Source organism: Fundulus heteroclitus, chromosome 24 (genome assembly GCF_011125445.2).
Source record: "Fundulus heteroclitus isolate FHET01 chromosome 24, MU-UCD_Fhet_4.1, whole genome shotgun sequence".
Taxonomy (NCBI): domain Eukaryota; kingdom Metazoa; phylum Chordata; class Actinopteri; order Cyprinodontiformes; family Fundulidae; genus Fundulus; species Fundulus heteroclitus.
In genome coordinates, this window is record NC_046384.1 from 11,692,030 (window position 1) to 11,712,423 (window position 20,394).

The 20,394-nt window shown below is 41.7% G+C and overlaps 2 protein-coding genes and 1 non-coding gene across 3 annotated transcripts; 2 read left to right on the forward strand and 1 right to left on the reverse strand.

Annotated features, from left to right (window-relative positions):
• Window positions 1-289: 289 nt before the first annotated feature.
• Window positions 290-371, forward strand: trnas-cga. The gene has a single exon. It is a non-coding gene; the product is annotated as a tRNA-Ser (tRNA).
• A 7,973-nt stretch (window positions 372-8,344) lies between these two features.
• Window positions 8,345-15,069, reverse strand: gpr180 (G protein-coupled receptor 180). Its single transcript, XM_036128251.1, has 10 exons — window positions 14,803-15,069; window positions 13,800-13,943; window positions 13,607-13,701; window positions 13,415-13,520; window positions 12,389-12,569; window positions 9,437-9,486; window positions 9,177-9,334; window positions 8,870-9,067; window positions 8,682-8,759; window positions 8,345-8,603 (listed from the first exon to the last, which is right to left on the reverse strand). The coding sequence occupies exons 1-10, from the start codon at window positions 14,939-14,941 to the stop codon at window positions 8,448-8,450; spliced, it is 1,305 nt and encodes a 434-aa protein (XP_035984144.1). The 5' UTR covers window positions 14,942-15,069; the 3' UTR covers window positions 8,345-8,447.
• Window positions 15,070-16,812: 1,743 nt separating this feature from the next.
• LOC105919362 (dTDP-D-glucose 4,6-dehydratase) lies at window positions 16,813-20,217 on the forward strand. The gene is made up of 12 exons (XM_012854670.3): window positions 16,813-17,027; window positions 17,164-17,230; window positions 17,946-18,014; window positions 18,201-18,291; window positions 18,374-18,522; window positions 18,604-18,702; window positions 18,771-18,830; window positions 18,910-18,953; window positions 19,031-19,196; window positions 19,285-19,340; window positions 19,451-19,548; window positions 19,888-20,217. Exons 1-12 carry the CDS (start codon window positions 16,981-16,983, stop codon window positions 19,998-20,000), a joined length of 1,059 nt encoding a protein of 352 aa, XP_012710124.2. The 5' UTR covers window positions 16,813-16,980; the 3' UTR covers window positions 20,001-20,217.
• Window positions 20,218-20,394: the final 177 nt, after the last annotated feature.

A 20,394-nucleotide genomic window follows, 5' to 3' on the forward strand; every position in this document is an offset into this window, starting at 1 on the left:
TTTGCTGCCATATCTTCATCAGCGGCTTTCACCAAGTGTCCTTGAATGTTTCCCAAGGTCCACCACAGATACATGCTGGGGAAACCTTGAAGGTTCTAGAAAGCAAGTAGCGACACTTATAGACAATAAGGAGGTTAGGTGATACACAACAATCGAATATAAAAAAAAAATGTGATAATAATTTTGTCCACAAACTTGTGATGTAAACAGTTATCCCTAAAAGCTAATAAGTTGCTACGTCACGTTGGAACATTCATATTGAAACGTGATGACGTAGATGTTGTACGTAGTCACGGTGGCCGAGAGGTTAAGGCGTTGGACTCGAAATCCAATGGGGTTTCCCCGCACAGGTTCGAATCCTGTTCGTGACGAAGTTTCATTTACCATTTTTTTTTTCTTTTTATAAAAGTCATTATTGTTCTGATTTAATTTATTTAACCGTCAAACATTGCATGCCTCTGAGGTCCTTACACATCACAAAAGGTCCGAACGAAGGTCTGAACAAGTTTCAAACGTGGTCCGAACAAGTCCGAACCAGTTTTAAACGTGGACCGAACAAGGTCCGAACACAATCCTAACGAGATCAAGGAGTTTCAAACCAAAACGTGCTTGGAGGCTAAATAAAGCTGCCCAGGAGGAAGAGGAGCGAGTGTCAAGGAGAGAACCACCACAAAAGAGGCTGACAAAGGAGAAATACCACTACACCTGCAAGGTGTGTGGCCAGGACAAAAGTAAAAGGACTGGACACATCCTGCCTCAGGACTGACCCAGTCTGACTGGAGGAAGAGTTTATAGTTGCTGTCAGGATTACCTCTCTTTCTCTCTCTCTTGTTTGTCTCTCTGTCTGTCACAATAAAGTTTATTAATTTTATCTGAGCCAAGAACAGCCTTCACGTTTTTATTTAATTTCATGAATACCTGGACTGTGGGCAGTGACGTGCGGTAGGGTTCATAGCTGGTGAGGCACTGACGTCATCAGAGTCAGATTTACAAATATATACACTCTACAGAGTAGACTCATTGCAAAGAGCTGAAGGAGACTGATTGAGCCAAATCAATTAACCAAGAAAGATGGAAAAAATATTGATTCTTTGTTAAAAAATAAATAAATAAAACTAAATTATTTGTCATTTGATTGGTAACAGTTTATGACGTATGATGGATTTCTGCATTTGTAACACATTCAAAAACTATAACCTACATTATGCACATTTCATTACAAAAACAAAACATGAATAATTATCGCTGTCTTACCTCTACTTAGAAATGAAGTCCATGCGCAGCTCTTTCTGCACAAATATATCTTCACTTTCCGGTAAAAGTTCTCTTTATCTTCTTCAGTTTTAAAACTCTCTCAGTCTCAATGGGGATCACTGCCAGGGAGGAAAGCTATGGGGTAAAAGCGGTTCCATAATAAACTTGTACATAAAAGGATAGTTGTGTCCATATTAGTCAGAAGTTGTGCATAAAAAACATTTGTTAACTCATAATAATTTAAATCACATTCAAAAGATACAACATACAGTTTAAATAGTTACAACTTCAATAACTAATAAATACAAATTTCAAGTTTAAATTTGTGCTTTACTCTTTATGAACACAAACAGCAGCGGCTGCTTGAGAATACGGATTTTTTCTTTGAGAATACGAATTCACAACAGTGGTCTGACGTCACGGTTTCCAAGGCTGGTTAATGGTGCACAGAGTGCGAAGATAGGAGCCGCGCATGCGCTCTTCAGACTGACCGTCTCTGAATGCACCGCGGCTGCAGCTTCATTCCAGACAGCGCAGAGCTCACAGTGGTAAGTTAAACATTCCCTTTTCTGCTGCTGTTGTTCAAAAGTACGTTTTCAGATCGTTTGAGGCGAGAACATTATACTTTTAAGCTTCCCTACGTGGCCTGTTTACAGAGTTAGTGCGTAATTTAAAAAAAAGAGTGATTGATTTGTTTTGTGTTTATCAGGCTGACGCGTGTTGCTTTATTAACTCAATAATTGCCGGAATAAATTGTAAATGTCTCCAAAGAATGACAGCAGCATATAAAATGGAGCTGGACCATAATTTAATAACAATATATATCAGTCGAAAGACGTGTGGCACAATAAGGGGAAAAAAGTGCCGATAAAAGACGCTTATAGAGACAGTGTCCCTTCCTTCCTCTTAGCCTATATTAGTCGATGCTGCAGTCACTGCTTCCTCTCGACCAATCGTAATCGCGGACCCAGGCACGCCGTCACAAAGCTCCGCCCTCTCAAACCACAACAGAGCATGTGAATATGTCGCAGCAAGGAGCGGCGGAGGAAATTGTCCCAAAACGGGGTTTTACTTGTTCGCCAGCCTGACTGAAATAAACCACAGTGAACTGTAAAATTTGCAAGGAACCGGTAAAAACAAAGTCTGGTAACGCAACCAACTTGTTTCATCACGTAAGCCGCTCACTACCGCAGCAGCGCGAGCCGTTTTAGCCCCGCGCTGCTGCGCGTCATCTTAGGAATCTTATGGAAGTTCTTCCAAAACAAAGCAGGTATAGCAGCTACTGGGCTCCGTTCTTTGTGATAAAATGACAAAGCGTCCTGGCGGCGTAAGGACATCACGCATGCAGTAACGTGCTTCATAGTGATGGACATGAAAAACCTGGCTTCAAACAATTACTCGCCACTCATGATCCGCGATAAAAAAAGTTCCGGGCTGCAAGTTTTTCTCTAACAGCGCTCCCTAACAGCGCTGGTCACTTTAGTTTATTCTTTGTCAGTATTTAATAACATCACCCAGGTCTCTTAAGTTAAGTCATTTTTCATAAAAAAAAAAAATCAGTTATAATTAAAAATGTTGGTTAAATAAGAATTAAATTGGGATTGAGTGTTTGTGTGTGATATTAAAAGTAAGTCATTTAGCAATATTATAAGAGCCAGGTTTTAAATCTTTTTGATAATTATCTATCGATCAATATGCATTTTTTTTTATCAATATGCTTTTTTCTATATCGTCCAGCCCTAATATAAAATCTATAAATAAATCTATAAATAAATTCTATAAATGTTTTTCCTATCTAAGTGAGTTTCCTCTGAGTGAGGACACGAAGAATCGAGAGAAGAAAGCGGGAAAGAAAACAATAGTAACAATATATGAAAAAAATACAGATATTTATTTTAGACAAATGTTTTAACTTTGGAACAGAATGAAGGTGTAACATATTCAACAAATTAACAGTTACTAACGTGGTTTAAAACAATGAAATAACTTCTATTCACATCTTATACAAATAGACAACACCTACAAACATACAATTAAAAATAGTTGGAATGGAAATTAATTTACTGATTATTTTATATATTTTTCCAGGTAGTGAAAAAAATGAAATGAAGCAGCACGTGTACATGACTAGAACTGATCTACATTAGGTCAGGTGTAGTCATGTTCACTTAAACATGCAGCCAGCTGGAGCAGCTCCCTGTCTTCAGCCGCTGGATGGTCGTCCTCCTCTGGGTCAACCTCCTCATCCTCCACGGCTAGCTGGTCCCCTGCCTCTATACTGATATTGTGGAGGATGCAGCAGGCGGCGATTACTTTTGGGGCAAACGTCAGGCGGACCTCCAGCACCCTGAAGAAGATGGAACGCCACCGTGTCTTCAGACCACCAAAGACACGCTCAACGATGTTTATCAGCCTTGGCGTGGTGCCTGTTGTAGCGTGCCTCCACTTGACCTGTACCAAATATAAAATTAACTTGTAATTTAGGTAATATGCTGATCTGTCTTAATCTTCTATCCAATTTATATAATCTATGTATCAATTGTGTGTCATTGTTGGCTCTATTTAAGGACAAGAAGGTAAGAGATCTTACTGGCAAGCTGTTTCCCTATAGGATGCACCACAGACCAGCCAGCAGAGGGTCACCTCTATCTCCTGTGGCCATCCATGGACCTTCTGATGGGCAGCAGCTGAAGGAGGAGGACGATGGTGGCCCTGTTTAGCCTGAAGGCTGGTTTCAGGTCCCCTTCATTAAAAAATATTTGGAGGATCGGCACAGAAGTGTTTATCCTCACATTTTTTGTTTCTGTTTCTTACTGTAAATAAAAAAAATGCCAAATGTTACCATAATTGTTTTTTCAATTCTCACCTTTTTACACCATAAAACTATATGTGGTTAACATGCAGATTAATATAGTAGTAAATGTAACAAATGGCTTCCCTTCTCTGGTATTTCTACCATTTCACTGAAAGAATTAACTGAACTAACTGCACATAATTTATAGATTAATCATTGTAAAGGTGGGCAGACAGAAATAACTTTTCCTTAATGAACAATGCTGTGAAGGTTAGTAGGTGCAACAAAGTAGCTTAACCCTACTCCCTTTACTGTTATAAAAATTATGTTTTCATTTTAATTCTTTACAGATAAATAGTCACAATTTCAACGTGATCACATGTTTAATACCATCCTCAATGTTGTTGTTTTTTAAAGATAAAAGTAGGAAATAGGCTGTCAATCTTAAAAAACCTACCAGTTGGCACAGACGCTCAACGTCGGACTTTTTATTAAAATTACGCACTAACTCTGTAAACAGGCCACGTAGGGAAGCTTAAAAGTATAATGTTCTCGCCTCAAACAATCTGAAAACGTACTTTTGAACAACAGCAGCAGAAAAGGGAGTGTTTAACTTACCACTGTGAGCTCTGCGCTGTCTGGAATGAAGCTGCAGCCGCGGTGCATTCAGAGACGGTCAGTCTGAAGAGCGCATGCGCGGCTCCTATCTTCGCACTCTGTGCACCATTAACCAGCCTTGGAAACCGTGACGTCAGACCACTGTTGTGAATTCGTATTCTCAAAGAAAAAATCCGTATTCTCAAGCAGCCGCTGCTGTTTGTGTTCATAAAGAGTAAAGCACAAATTTAAACTTGAAATTTGTATTCATTAGTTATTGAAGTTGTAACTATTTAAACCGTATGTTGTATCTTTTGAATGTGATTTAAATTATTATGAGTTTACAAATGTTTGTTATGCACAACTTCTGACTGATATGGACACAACTATCCTTTTATGTACAAATCTATTTAGAAAGCTCTCTTACCCCATAGAAAGCCTTCCCTGATCAGTCCTGTTCCAGCTGGATGTTTAGAGTCTTTTTAGTGCTTTATTGTTTAGCATAACTCGCTAATAAAACATCCATAACTTACTGTCACTCTACAGTTTTGGATCAGGAGCGGTGCTCCTTGAGCGCCCCCTGCCTAGAGGCCAAGGAACTGCCGACCTCACCTACAACCAGTTCTTTGGCTTTTATGATCGCCCAGCAGCACGAAAACACACAGTTTAATGACCAAAACACAATTCGTAATCCACATATATTAAATTATACAAAATCAGGTCATAACTGTTTGAATTCATGATCTATAGACAGGAAGACGCATTCACAGAATGGAAGCCAGCGCAGTTAACATGGGATTGCGCAATCACAGGGGAGGCCAAGCTCGCTGCGGCCTCACCGGCTTCACTATCAAGCGCCAACAAGGATTTACATGAAAAATAGCGAAAAGTATTTGATCTTAAAGAGAATATGATCAAAAAAATAAGTAAATTAAATTAAAAAAATAACTTTTATTACTAATGACTGAGTGAATCACAATATATATTATGTTATCATTATTATATATTTTCTTTCTTTCCATGATGAAAGGTGGCTTGGCCTCACTTGCCTCCCCTGACTGCACGTCACTGACAGTGGATGTCACCTATTGAATGTGATTGTTAAAACTAAAGCCAGAATTACTTGCAGAATCATTTTACATTTATTCACAAAATCCAACACACTTTGCTGAATTTGGAATTTGTTTTATTCACTTGTGCTGCACAGATGTAGTCTCTCAAATAATCGAGTTTACCAAAAGGAGTGGAAACATGATGGTGGAGTTATTCATGTTAACATGTATACACTGTTAACTGTTGTAGCTTTAAATGTAGCATGGGACATTTCTGTGATCAGCTGTATTCTTCTTGCACAAGAAATATGATACGTCTGTCCCATTTATTTATATATATATATATATATATATATATATATATATATATATATATATATATATATATATATATTGCTTGCATTATATGTGAATTTACTAAAATTACACGTATCATTGTCATAATATAAAAACTGTTACAAACATATGAAAAATCTGGACACGCATGGTAAAAATATTTTCCTTTTGTGGCTTTTTCCCTCTATCCCATTCCTTAAAGGTTGTATTCATCCACCCATGTTTCTCCATCATCCAATTTATCTGTTCTTCCATCATCAGTCCATTATCCGGCTTTTGGTCCATCTAGCCAACCATTATTCACACATCTTCTGAGCTTAGTTTCTCCATTTAACGTTCCTTGGTCAGTGGACACTTCATTTTTGTATAACTTTGGTTATGTTTGTGCAAATTCCATCCACCCATCGTCCTCTGCTTATCCGAGATCAGGTTGCAGGGGGCAACAGATCTAGAAGGGAACCTCAAACTCACATTTCTGCCTAAATTTTCATGACTTTTCACAAAAACAGAAGAATAATTCAAACCAGTGTTAATTTTATTTCCTCTCCCAGGTCCAACCCTGTATCTCAGACATGGGGTAGAAAAATAATCTACTTTTTGCTGTGTTTATTTGTTTCCCCACCAAAAAGGAAATTCTGTGTCCAAAATAAACATTTAGGGGTTACAATTTCAGAAAACCCATGTATATTTATATTTTTAACAACGTTGATACATTATGAATCTATGGCAATCTTTAAAACCCTTTTTTCATTTCTTGTGAGCCCAAGGGATCCAAGTGGAGCCCAAAATCCAGGAACCCCAGTTAAAAGTTTATCAGTGGACAAACACATGCCAAAAAATATTTTTATTGTATTTTTAAAATGGTTTCATCAGAATAGAGAACTCTGGGAAATTGAGTCTTTGAAAAAGTGTGGCATTTTTCATCACATCACCTCATTTCAGCAGAGCACCTTCTTCCACAGGATTTCCTGCTCCCACCTGAGCCGAGCACCTCTGCCGCTCCTCCAGAGTTACCCCCGTGGTCTCCGTGACGATGCGTTCATTGAAGCACTACTGCCGTTTTCAACTTGTCTTTTTAATTGCATTATTCCAGTTAGCTGGTTACAGTTTGCATGTTTTCATTTCCACAGGTGACATAATCCGTCTAAAGACGCCGGATATTCAAGTTTGGAAAAAGATGCATTTAAATAATCACACAAACTAACCGTGAAATAACCCACTGAATGCTAGATTGTCATTGTGCTGCAGTATAAAACGTAACGCAATGATTGACACGTGCACCGTTTTTAGTGCAAAGCAGCATGGAATATGATCATTTTTGCACATTTAGAAACAAGGCTTTACATTCAAGTCTATTTTTAACGATACTGTAGAACCTCGTCTCTCTCTGACCGAACCGTACGAGCACCGGCGGTCCTTTTTAACTGCTTATAAAAAATTATTCAGATTTATCACATTAAAAAAACAAAAAACAAAAAGGTAACAAACGCAAATTAAATGGAGCCTGAATCTGAATCACGTGCAAAGAAAAATAATAAATAGGTGATTAAATACTAAGGCTGTCAGTTTCTCCCTTGGCACCTGTGCTGCAGGTTTGTGTTAATATTATGTCTCAAATCAAATAACAGGATGTGATCCCATCAGGCTCCGCTTTGACAAGAAGATACGTCAGATTTAGAGCGATAATAGAAGAAAGAAAGAAAAAAAATAAATGTCTTAGTTGTATTTACACAGTGAACGCCTGATTTCCGGCTGATTTGCGCCGTTTAAAGTCATGCAGTACGCTGCAGCTACAGAGAGTTAATGCACTTTAAATGATTTCCCACATGCTTGTGTGACACAGAAATAATGATAATAATAATATAAAATCCCTTTGGCTATGCAGAGACACATGCTGCTTTCTCTCCTCTCAGAGTCTTCAAACCTTCCAACAACCCACAGAAAGACGAATCTTCACCGCTCTCAATCTTTTTATCGCCTGAACCTCATAAAGGGTTTGTAACCCGCTACTGAACCCGGACGCTGAAATCAAAACTACTTTGATCCTGTCTAACCGACCCGTCTCTTTGGCTAACTAGCACCTCCGCTGACTTCACAGGAAGTTTGTCGTCTGTCGCTAACAGACGGCGAGTAAATCCCTGCAACACCTGCAGCTAAGGCCTCCCATATAACCAGCTGCCTGTGATTTCCTGCCCCAGGTAGCTGACGTCTGCCTCACCGGCTGACGCGCGCTTGGCCGTGCATCTTTGCATCCCAGAGACCCTCAAAGAGGTTTCCCCCGCAGCCACAGGCTCCGGGTAGGAAGTCCGAGGTAGTGCGTTGCGGTAAATGCCGTCCTCCCTCACGTTCCTGCGGCGTCCGGGCACCTCCTCCGGCAGGGGGAGGGGGAGAATCCGGGGGGACCGCAGCCAGGCTCATAAGCGCCCCCTGTGGTTCGTTCTGGACATGGTGAGCGGCAAGGAGACGGAGGAGAGGGAGGACACCTCCCAGTAGAGCGAGCGAGACAGGAAGAGCTGGTAGAGGATCACCATGGAGATGGACTGGCAGAGGATGACGCCGATGGTGACGACCTGCAAGGGGGGGGTGAGAGAGGTAATGAAGGCGGACGTCTGGTAGAGGCACACCTGGACGTCTGGACGTTCTCCCACCTTCTCCCTCTGGTGGTCGTTGAAGACGGCGGAGGCGAGGAAGAGGACGGGGTGGCAGAGGAACCACAGGAAGCAGCCCTGCAGAGAGAAGGAGGGAGAGAGAGAGAGAGAGAGAGGAGACACCCTGGGGGTTATTAGGCTGCTGGGTCCTGGAGGCTGCAGGGGGCGGGGCGCCGCCATGTCCTCACCTTGGCAAAGCACAGGTAGAAGTCCCTCTTCAGGGTGCTCCTCTCCGTGGAGGTGATCTGGTAGAGGACGGAGGCCAGCAGCAGGGAGAGGCCCACCCTCAGCACCAGCAGGAGGACGCCCGCCAGGCTCTGCTGGGCGTGGTAGCTGTGGTGCTCGCCGCCCGACTCCGAGTACTGCTCCCACAGCAGCAGCCCTCCCTGGGAACCACAGCACTCTAAGCCACCACTGCTAAGCTGCGTAACGCTTATACCAGACGATAATAAAAAAAAGAAAAAAGCAGAGAAAGCGGCGATTGGTGCGGCGTACCTGCGTGACCACTCCCCCCACGGCGACGGCCGTGGAGGCTGGGGACCGTTCCCACTGCAGGGGCCGGGACTGGGGCTTCCTGCCTCGGCTCAGAGTCCAGCCCACGCACAGGCTGAGCAGCATGTACAGCATGGACACCTGGGACACCATATCCCAGACTGCATGGCGAGACAGAGAAGAGGCATGGTTTAGGCGAACCCGGATCTACGTCTGGTTGCTGGAGCAACGGTGCCGATGAGGTAGATGGCGTGGGGACCTACACTCTGCCAGGCTGCCCATCACAGGGATGCCAGTACCGTCCCTGGAGTACCTGCAGGACACACGACGGCAGAATTATTCACGCCCCTGGTTGTTACCTTTATGCAACCCTGATCGTTTGCAGAGAGACCGTTTGTTCTTGTTTCTCCACAGACAATAAGACGACTTTAAACGGCTGCAATTGTGGGGGGGAAAGTTGACACTTTAACAATAAATCTACCTTTTCAAAATTATTTACACACTTTAACCTGACAGAAGCCAGATGTATTTCGCTCCGCCTAGCTCCACTCATCCATCTGGGACTGATCCATAGGAATTGCCTTTTTTGAAGGCTGGGCCTTATCAAAAATCCTTGCATATGATTGGATAAGCCACTTGTCTGTCATCTTTATCGACGTGCTATTTCAACCACTCACACCGAAGCTAACCCGTGACGCTGTGAGAGCGACGCAGGAATAAAAAACTTTTTTTTTTTTATGTGTTTGCGGCTCTAGTGGCACGCGTTTTATTGACAGTGAGCTGACAGGAAGAGGGGGGAAGACAGGCAGCAAAGCGCCGCGGGTCGGAGTCGATCCCGGGCCGACCGCGTTAAGGACTAAAGACCTCCTAACATGGTTCACGCTAACCGCTCCGGGGAAAACCGGAGACGCGGACGCGCCCCGGAAAATGCGGACGCGCCCTGGAAAACAAAACTTGCCAAATCCGGTCGGGAGAAGGGCGAAAACATGGTTTCCACCAACAAAAGCCTTCAGAGCCGTTCTCTGATGTTCTTTTAATGAAACAATATTAGGTATATTGGACAACACGGTAGAAATAGCAGCATCAATGTTAACGCTTGCTTCCTCGACGAGCCGCCATTGCTATCAAAACAGTCTCACGTCATGGTCGCGTCTCCACTATGTCACATCTATGAAACTCCAACCCTGCGTCCTGATTGCCCAGACCATAAAATTGGTTGGAGAAATCACTCTCTATGGGAGATGTCCCAGATGGATGACAGTGGAGCTAGGCGGAGCGACATGCGTCTGGCTTCTGTCAAGTTATACACCCTTACCAGTAGGGATGCAAACAAATATTCAACAATTTTTGCACTGTTTAATGACAACAAGGATGCGGTTTTGTGTTGAAATATAAACTCAACAAGCTCTTTAAAGTTGGTAGCTGAATAGCTCCCATTCAGCCGGGCTGCCTGGCGGAGCAGAGTCAGCTTCTCAACCAAAACTCGCTAACGTGATATTTTCTATCATGACATGAAGCCAAAACCACGGCTGATGGTAAGGGCTTTCGTCTGGATCATTATTAGTGTTGTATTTTATTCTATTCAACCCATTTGTTCCTATTCAGTGACCTAATAAAATCCTGTTTTATTATATAAATATGTGAGAGAAAACCAAAATTTTTGTTTATTTAGTCAGTATTTAATACAGGTGGTACAATAAACTGTTAAAATATAATGATGTGGCTCTTGTACAATTCAGGATCTTGTAAAAAAAAATAAAAAATAAACAAATTTACTCTTCATGTTATGGGAAGATCCTCTTGATACAAGAGAAAACTGTTTTTGTTTTTTTTTAAAGATAATGTCCGCTTATGAATCAATCATTAGTCGATCGATAAGATCAAGGAACTTTAGATGAACTCATTAATTTATACCTTCTATTCCTACTTCCCAATAATAAGTTTAGAAACATTTGTTTGAGTACAGCAACCAAACACGTCTCGAAAACTTTGAATATTGTGTAAATGTTCAATGTCTTTGCTCATTCGTTTCAGGAAGAGAAACTCGTGCTTAATGAAACTTTTATTTTCCTGCAGTTTTGATGATTGTAGCCTACATAAAAATAAAATATCGTGAAAAAAAACTACATTTGAGTTTTTTTTTGTCATCTATAAGCCATAATAATCAGAATTACAAGGAATAAAATCATGATATTTTTTTTAATGAAGCAGTAATGTCGATGAACTCGGTTGAACTTCCTGCTCGTCTCCGCTGGTATTTTAACCATTCCTCTTTAGCAATGAGCTCCATGGCTTTCAGGGTGGAAGACCTACCTGCCATCACCCTAATTTCTGTCAGATTCAAGCCTCCGGCTGAACCATCCCAGATTATTAATATTACTTCCAGTTAGGACTGGGCAAATATATTGAGTTTTTAAAAATAGAGATTTTCTTAAAGAGATATAAGTCTATATAGTGTTTATTGAGATGGTCAATGTTGCGTTATAATTACACTTTGATGTATTCCAGCAGGTTTTTCTTTCCAGTTGTTGCTCATATTCATCTACAGCCTGTCTGTTTAAAAACATTGTGAGATATTTAGGATAAAGTTTTTATTCAGAGATGCGTTTTTATAGTAACTTTATGAATAGAAAACCATATTGAGATAAATATCGTTAATCAGCATTCACCCTAAAGATGTTGTGATATTATTTTTGGTCCACATTGCCTACTTTCAGTCAGAAAATACCTGTCTGTCACATTTAGAGATTAGCTGCAATAGAAATCTGTCAGGGGTATAAATAATTTTAAGGAGGGGTAGATGGATGACTTTAAACATGAATTTACTGAAAAGTCTGGGAAAATTTTGTTTTTTTCCTGTTTTGGGAGATTTTCCTTGCTTTTCCGAGGCCAAAATCAGCCGCAGACGTTTCCAAGCTGCTATTTAACAACGAGGCCACAAGGCGAGTCCTTTTAAAATCCAATCATTAAAAACATTCAAATAAAAGAACATCGAAGCATCACAAAAAGTGCACTTCGTGTCGCTGCAGCAGAAAATGGCGACAATGTGAAAGAGCTCAAGAACAGGGAGGCAAAAAGAAGGGGAATAATTCTGAATTACTGAAAAACCGTACACGTCACAGAATTTCAAATGATAAAAAAAAAAAGATAAAAATAGCATTTAAAAAAAAAAGACTTTAACAACAATTGCAGAAGGCGTTCGGCGCCGGTCCTACCTGGCCAGGTGGATGTAGTTGCAGAGGGCGGAGCAGCCCTGCAGAGCCAGCGCCGTGGTCAGCACCTTGAGGACGGTGTGCATGGGCCCCCCTTTCCTCAGCGCCTGGTGCAGAGGCTGGACGTAGATGCAGCAGGCGACGAAGTAGGCCAGCAGCAGCAGGAAGTAGAAACTGTGCAGCCCTGGGGAAGCATCGGGACGGATCAGGGAGAGGTTTTAAATCAGGGGAGCGTCACAAAAACACCGCTTTGTGCCTCTAGGTCAGGGGTGTCAAACATACGGCCCGCGGGCCGGATCCGGCCCGCCGAACAATTTAGTCCGGCCCTGTGGCTAAATGCATTATCATTATAAAAAAAAAAAAAAAAAAAATGTTTTTTTTTCCAGTGTCCTGTCTGGCAATGTGGCAATAAGATGCCAAAAAGAGCTCATCAGATTTGACTTTCACAAGTGGACAAGATAAAAGGAAGAGAATGATAAAACAATTATTGAAAAAAAACATGTACTTCATTTACCGTAATTGAAAATATGCAGTTCCTATATTGTCCACGAGGGGCGCTGTGTTTTAATTAGCAGATTAAGCTTCAGGTGTGGAAAAATTCAAATCACTTCTTAATTTTTATCTGTTTGATGTATTTTGTCATGCAGGACAGTGTTTTTAAGTTCCAAAAAATGTGAATAAATGTTTTTTCAACATTGTCCAATCACTGTGATCAGTTCTTATGCATAATGCACAAGTAAATGTTTAACTGAGTAAAAGTATTGTTGAAATTGCACATACTTTTCTTAAAAACGCTGAGGTTATTCATAATATATTGTGTAAAAGTGAAATTCACTTAATATAAAAAATCAACAACAAGTCCACATTTATTAGTTCTATTTAATCTTGCAATGAGTTTATTCGTGTGGCCCTCAGATTAAGCTGTATTAAGCTGTATGCGGCCCCTAAACCAAAATGAGTTTGACACCCTTGCTCTAGGTTCTAACGGGTCAAAAGGTGACGGACGCTCCCCGCAAAGCGCCGCCTGACCTGCTTCCTCTGCGCTGAAGTGATCCAGCGGGTTCCCGGCGGAGTCCGGGTTGAAGAGCAGGAGCGTGAAGCCGAGGTCGGCGTAGGATGGAGTCGCCGAGCTCTCCTGGAGGGAGAATAACACACAGCGGACATATTTACCGGTCCTTTCCCTCCCAGCCGTCTCTCCTCGCCGTGTCTCCGGTAGGTTACCTCACACGTGTATCGGTCGGCGTACAGGACCTGCCAGGCTGTAGGCGACGGCTGCAGGGGGATGGTCTGGTTGCGTTCCTCCTGGCTGAGGGGAACTGAAGCGGGGGGGGGGGGCGGAGAGGAGAGGGAACCTGTTAGGGCCTCTCGCCGCTTCACGGATCGGCGCCGCACGGCTAAACCGTAGGGTCCTTACCGGCGATCTGGGCTTTGCCGAGTCGCTGGGAGCAGCTCAGGTTGTCCAGGTCCGGCTCCATGTCCCGGTACAGCAGCAGCCTGGCCTCCTTCTCCACGGCCAGCGCCGGATTGTCCAGCCGGCACGCCAGCAGACCGTTCCTACCTGGTAAAATGAAACATTTACAGGAAACATTCCACACTTTCTGTACCGTTTAATTGGATCATTTAAGGGTCATTATAGATCAAGATTTGAAAACGGCTCCATCGACCATCAGTGAAGTTTAATTTAAATTATAAAGACATAAAAACCTAATATAATGAAAGTGTTTCTATGGTACTCCTATAATTTTGGGCTCTCTGGGTCTCCTCCACACACAGAATATTATCCACCTATAATAAACCCATTCCTTTAGAAATTTTGGAAAATTCCTGCGATTTATCCTGAGTGCGGAAATTAATAAACACATAATTACCAGCTTTATCAATTAAAATCTCTCCTCCTTTTCTTTAGAATTAAAAACAAACTCAGATTTTTCTCCATCCACAAATTCTATTTGGATTACTTGATATTTTTATTTTACATTATATCTCAAACAGAAGAACAACAAAAATTGACTCTCATCAGTTTTTATTCTATTTCTTTTCATTTTGAAGGTTTGAGGATAAAATAAAGAAAAGTTAATTAGAGTAGTCATTGAAAAAAAACTTTGAATGGGAGTATGTGGTATTAAAAAATGCTAAACGGATCATAAAATGTAACTATTTCTATTATGAAAGATTAAAATTAACAGTCAAGCATTATTAAAATGAAAATTATAAAAATTTCCCAGGAGGCCACAGGTGAAGATAACCCCTGCAGACGCCACTAGTTAATATTTAATCTACTCAGAAGCAGATACGGCCTAAATGAATGAAGCAGTGATTTATCTGAAGGAACCAGAGCGTCGCCGCGGCGGACCGGCAGCCTGTGGCCGTGTTGCAGCGACAGGTTAGCGGCCGCGGCGGAGCGTCGGCACCGTTACCTTGGTACATGAATTTGGTGATGAACTGGCCATGTTGCTGCCTCGCCGCCTCGCTCCTGAAGAGTCCTCTCACGGTTTTCCCCGAGGCCTCCAGGCTGAGCAGTAGCCCCGCTGCGAGGGCCGCCGATAAACGGGACATTTGCCTGCAGGTCTGCGGTCCGCGGAACCGACGGTAGGGGGGGAATAAACGTCGGCCGGTCGGTTAAAGGAGCCACGAAGCCAGGAGGGAACCTGCGGCGTCAAGCTAAGGGCGAACCGGAAGTGCCGCGTTGACCCTAGAAAATAAAAGCTTTCTTCATGAAAACAATTTCTCTCTGTGTCTATAAGTAAAAATTGCGTAATTTTCCAAACACACATTTACATATTTTTTTGTCCATTTTGATTATTTTTAAGTAGAAACCTAAAGGTTCACAACACTAACTGCTGTAATTTCTAGAAACAGATGTCAGTTGTTTAGTTAAAAATTTCAGGAGTAGAAATAATTGTAATGAATAGAAGACATATTTAAACAAACAAACAAAAAAAAACAAAAACAAATAGAAGAATGGATGGCTGAAAGGACGAAGGGATGGATGGTCTTATAAGTCCAAAATGGAGAAACAGATGTCAGTTTAGTTAAAACTTTCAGGAGTAGAAATAATTGTAATGAATAGAAGACATATTTACAAAACAAAAAAAAAAAAAAAAAAAAAAAAAAAAACAAATAGAAGGATGGATGGCTGAAAGGATGAAGGGATGGATGGTCTTATAAGTCCAAAATGGAGAAACAGATGTCAGTTTAGTTAAAACTTTCAGGAGTAGAAATAATTGTAATGAATAGAAGACATATTTAAAAAAAAAATATAGAAGGATGGATGGCTGAAAGGATGAAGGGATGGATGGTCTTATAAGTCCAAAATGGAGAAACAGATGTCAGTTTAGTTAAAACTTTCAGGAGTAGAAATAATTGTAATGAATAGAATACATATTTAAAAAAACAAAAAAAAAAAAAAAACAAATAGAAGGATGGATGGCTGAAAGGATGAAGGGATGGATGGTGTTTTATGGATTGATGTATAACTGACAAATGTTATTATACACTGTATAAAGTGTATAATAACATATGTGCAATAACCTATTTATACATAGAAGTGTATAGAATTGTATATAGCTGCATAACTGTATCTAACTGATTCTACTTACCTACTTTGGTACCTTCTTCTGACTTTTGACTATTGAGGCGATGGGACGAGTGAATTTCTCCATTGTGAGACCAATAAAGCTTATCTTATCTTAAATAAATAAACGGATGAATTGTTGAACAAATGGATGGATAGATGGACTGACAAATGAATAGACATATTAATTATTGAAAAAAACGAATGGATGGATGAGCGGCATTTGTGGACAGATGGATGTATTAATACAATATTTTGATGATTGGGGCAGAGAATGAATCCTATAATAAAAACATTACCATTCATTATTTGAATTTCAGACTTTGCGGGAATCTTGTTATCGACAATATTATTTGACACCCTGGTCTTTGCACCACTCCAATCTTCTTTTGTTAAAATTTTTATAGTCATATTCACGAGAAAAATAGGTCCAGATTCCTTTTTTATATATATATTACATCAAATGTCTTCATTGAGAGCAAAGTGGATCCAAATTCAAATTCCTTTAAGCGACTTGCTACTGAATCGGATCCTTGCATACACACAAAAACTATAGCTTAAGGTGAAAACCAGTTAAAAAGGAAAGTAAAATCCCTTAACCTAACATAGACGGATGAAAAATACAGAAATAATGAGTATCCTGTGGTTCAGTTCACGACTGTCGGTCGCCACAGAGACTCTTAATTTCAAAGGAATAACCGGAACATCACAGATATATTAGCCCGCTAGCTTTCCTCGCCCTGGAGTCACCCAATCAAACAGCGGAAGACTCACACGTCACAATTTTTACCCAATCAGATTGCGGAGAGCAGCCTCCCATGCGCGAAAACGTACCGCCTACTTTCAACGTGTCAACACTGCCGTCAAACTGAGTCAAACTGTCGTAAATTGCACAATCCCCTCTTGTGTACGGAAGAAACCGAGGAACCTGTATTAATCAGTCATTTTCATGTAATCCCTCATAAAAAAAACGATGGTTTTATGTATGAACTCGAAATGACAGCTGGAGGAAGAGCAGAGGATGGACTTTAGCAGGACGGTTCTGGTGACGGGAGGCTCTGGATTCATGTAGGTAAACATTAAAACTATGCTAAAAGCTAAACCACATATAGGCAACTGTTCGCTTTTCTTGTTATAAGGCTTTGACGAACAAACATCAGGTTTGGACATAAAAAAATGCTTTTAATATTCTGTAAATTTGCAGCGGCTCTCATCTGGTGTGCTCGCTGGTGTCCAGTTACCCAGGATGGAGGATCATTAACCTGGATATCGTAAGAAACCCGCAATGCGAGCCATGCTCTGTGACTTTTTCCACATGTTTTCACCACCACTAACATGTGTTTTACTGGGATTGCTGGTGATAGAATAATATAATGTGGCACAGATTTGAATCTGTTAGAATAATAATAAAAAACACTTTAACCAGTTTGCAAATCCACAAAGAGAGACATTGTTCGCCTTGTTTCTGTTTGTATCACAGCTTATAGTGAGATTGGATGGAGAACATCTGCGGTATTTCACGTATTACTTTAAATTCCTAATAGGTTTTTTTCTTCTGGACTTTGACTGGGCCATTTTTGACACATAACTATGATCTAAACCAGGATGTTTAGATCAACTCTAACTAACTTACCCCTCCCTACTGAAAGCATCCCTCACCATGATGCTGCCATCACATCTTAACAGGGAGATGGTGGTAAATGTTTCACTTCTCTGTTGATCACATAAAATGCCAAGAAATAAAAAAGTTTGTGATTGTAACATGAGAAAATGTTGTGTCTTAAGGTTCTTTAAAATATTTCAGGTTTAATTTGCAGCATTTTTGCTACATTATTGTTGCCATGCGAGCACTTTCAACAATATTTTGGCCCACATAAAGCTTTGTACACCACTTGGGTAAAAGGTTGTGGATCCTTTTGTGTGGAACCATTGGTTTATTTTCACGCGTTGCTGTTGTGAAATAATTGTCTCTGTCTCATGTTGCAGTTGGATTACTGCTGCAGTCCAAAGAGCCTGGAAGCAGTTGAAAACAAGGCCAACTACACTTTTATTCAGGTAAAACATGACTTTTTTTAAAGCACATTGATATTCATTGGAAAAACTTGCCCATGAATGAAATACTACACTTTTATTCGGGTAAAACGTGACATTTTCTTTTGAAAGCACATTGGATATTCATTGGAAAAGTTAGCCCATGAAATAAGTTAAGCACACGGTCTTCTGTGTCTGCACGCTGCTCAGGGAGACGTGTGCAACCCACAGTTGGTAAACCACATTTTCGTCGCTGAAAACGTCGACGTCGTCTTTCACCTGGCGGCCCAAACTCATGTTGGTGAGCAGCGACTGTCCAGATTGCAGCTCGGTCCGACTTCCTTCAAATCACAACTCTTTCTCCCCCCCCCCCCCCCCCACAGAGTCCTCGTTTGACTGCCCTTCCGTTTTCCAGCGGGTCAACGTGGACGGAACCAGAGTTTTACTGGATGCCGCCCGTCGATCGCCACACCGGCTGCTGCGCTTCGTCTACGTCAGCACGGATGAAGTGTACGGACCCAGTCTGGACGAGGTCGGTCCGGTTCTTTGCGTTTTTTTTCCTCCCGGACCAGACTTTGTCTTATAGGTGTTGGTTTCTGCCTTTCCTTTCCAGGCGTTTGAGGAGAGCAGTCCACTGAGGCCGACCAACCCGTACGCTGCTACCAAAGCAGCTGCAGAGCGTCTGGTCAGGTCCTACTGGGACAAGTATCAGGTAACAAACAGGTAGCTGTGTTTGGGAAGCTGATTGGGATCGGTCTAATTCTGCGTTTGTGTTGCCAGATTCCCGTCATCATCACCCGGAGCAACAACATCTACGGGCCCAGGCAGTTCGCCGAGAAGGTATCCTGACCCGCTCCACTGGTATTTAAAATTATTACGCCATGATCTGTACAGTTTCCCTTTCTTCCAAATGTTTCAGGTTATTCCCAGGTTTCTCACCTTGCTGCACAACAACAAGAAATGGTACGTGCGTTTAAACTTTCCAAACACAGGTTCCCGGCCCTTTGGCGTTGGCCGATAACTTGTTCTTCCTGCCACAGCACCATTCAGGGCACGCTGCCCATTTCCCGCCACTTTCTGTTCGTCAGCGACGCCGTCGAGGCCTTCCTGCTGGTTCTGGAGAAAGGGACGGTGGGGGAAGTCTATAACGTGGGAACAAGCTTTGAGATCCCCATCACCCAACTGGCGCAGGAACTCGTTAGGAGGGTAGGTTTTTGTTCCAGGACATTTTTTTTTTTTTTTTGGATGCAACAGTCAGGTTCAGAGTCATAAAACGGGTTTCTGCACGTTTCAGGTAAAGAATGTGCCTGAATCAGACGTAAACGACTGGATTGAGTTCGTCTCCAGCAGGTTAGTAAACTATACTGAAAAGCTTTTTTTCCTCTTTATTCTTACATATTCCATATTAACAGTTTAAAACTACTTTGTTAAAGTCAGACTTGTGTTTAATGGTCCTAAAGGCCCCAGGTCGACCTTCGTTACCCAATCAGAAGTGAGAAGCTGCAGCAGCTGGGCTGGAGAGCAGAGGTGTCCTGGGCTGACGGCATCAGACGAACAGGTTCAGTAACCAACAAATAACTCAACATGGGCTAAATTCCTGCAGTTTCCATAACCAGAGTCCATAGTTTTCTAGATTGAAGGTAGGACAGACATGTTGACAGATAAGGAATGAAGGGGACACACTAACTGTCCATCCATCAATTATCTGTCTCATCTCGTCACAAACAGATTGACCGTGGGACAAAAGGACAGATGAATGAATGTGATATTTTGGTGTCAAACTCTTAATTTTCAGCACATTTCTAGATCTAAATCTGTAGGAAGACTGAAATATGGGTCCTCTTGTCTACTCGCTTACTTACCCGTCCTGTTTTGTGCGCGCCTGTACGTCTTGCAGTGAAATGGTACCAAGACAACCCAGACTTCTGGTTGGACATCAAGGACCAGCGAATCAGAAGCGAGCCGGAGGCCTCCAAGACGTCACCAAGCGTAGTTCGCCCTGCGGCGTGACCGACAGGAAGACGTCGTTCCCTCTCCATGAGATTTTGTGAAACAGCTACGGCTGATTATTCAGCTCAGGAAATTATATATTTTTCAACTTTGCACAGAAAGTTTTTATCTATTGGACCATCAGGCCTTGAAGTGCCAGACAACAGCAAGGCTGAGCCTCCCTGTTGTCGTCTGTACGGTGTTAATTTTTTAGAATAAATTATTTTTCCTGGTGTAACAAGCATTTCTCTTCTTGTGGTCACCAGGTTATTTATCACAGCACTGATTACCACCGTGTTTAAACTTTGTCCCCCAAGCTTGACCAGCGTTTATGGAGATTATACAACTCTTAATTACGTGTACACACACACACACACACACACACACACACACACAATGAATAAAACCAACCCAG

What these genes read in the sequence shown, in the direction of transcription:
- gpr180 (XM_036128251.1), bottom strand. Translation starts at nt 14,941, where the DNA reads ATGTCCCGTTTATCGGCGGCCCTCGCAGCGGGGCTACTGCTCAGCCTG. An exon ending in TGGGGGGAGTGGTCACGCAG is followed by an intron (nt 9,068 to 9,176) that starts GTACGCCGCACC and finishes TGTGGTTCCCAG; the next exon opens with GGAGGGCTGCTGCTGTGGGA. An exon ending in ACGACCACCAGAGGGAGAAG is followed by an intron (nt 8,604 to 8,681) that starts GTGGGAGAACGT and finishes CCCCCCTTGCAG; the next exon opens with GTCGTCACCATCGGCGTCAT.
- LOC105919362 (XM_012854670.3), top strand. Translation starts at nt 16,981, where the DNA reads ATGGACTTTAGCAGGACGGTTCTGGTGACGGGAGGCTCTGGATTCAT. An exon ending in ACGGGAGGCTCTGGATTCAT is followed by an intron (nt 17,028 to 17,163) that starts GTAGGTAAACAT and finishes GTAAATTTGCAG; the next exon opens with CGGCTCTCATCTGGTGTGCT. An exon ending in CCAGGCAGTTCGCCGAGAAG is followed by an intron (nt 18,831 to 18,909) that starts GTATCCTGACCC and finishes CAAATGTTTCAG; the next exon opens with GTTATTCCCAGGTTTCTCAC.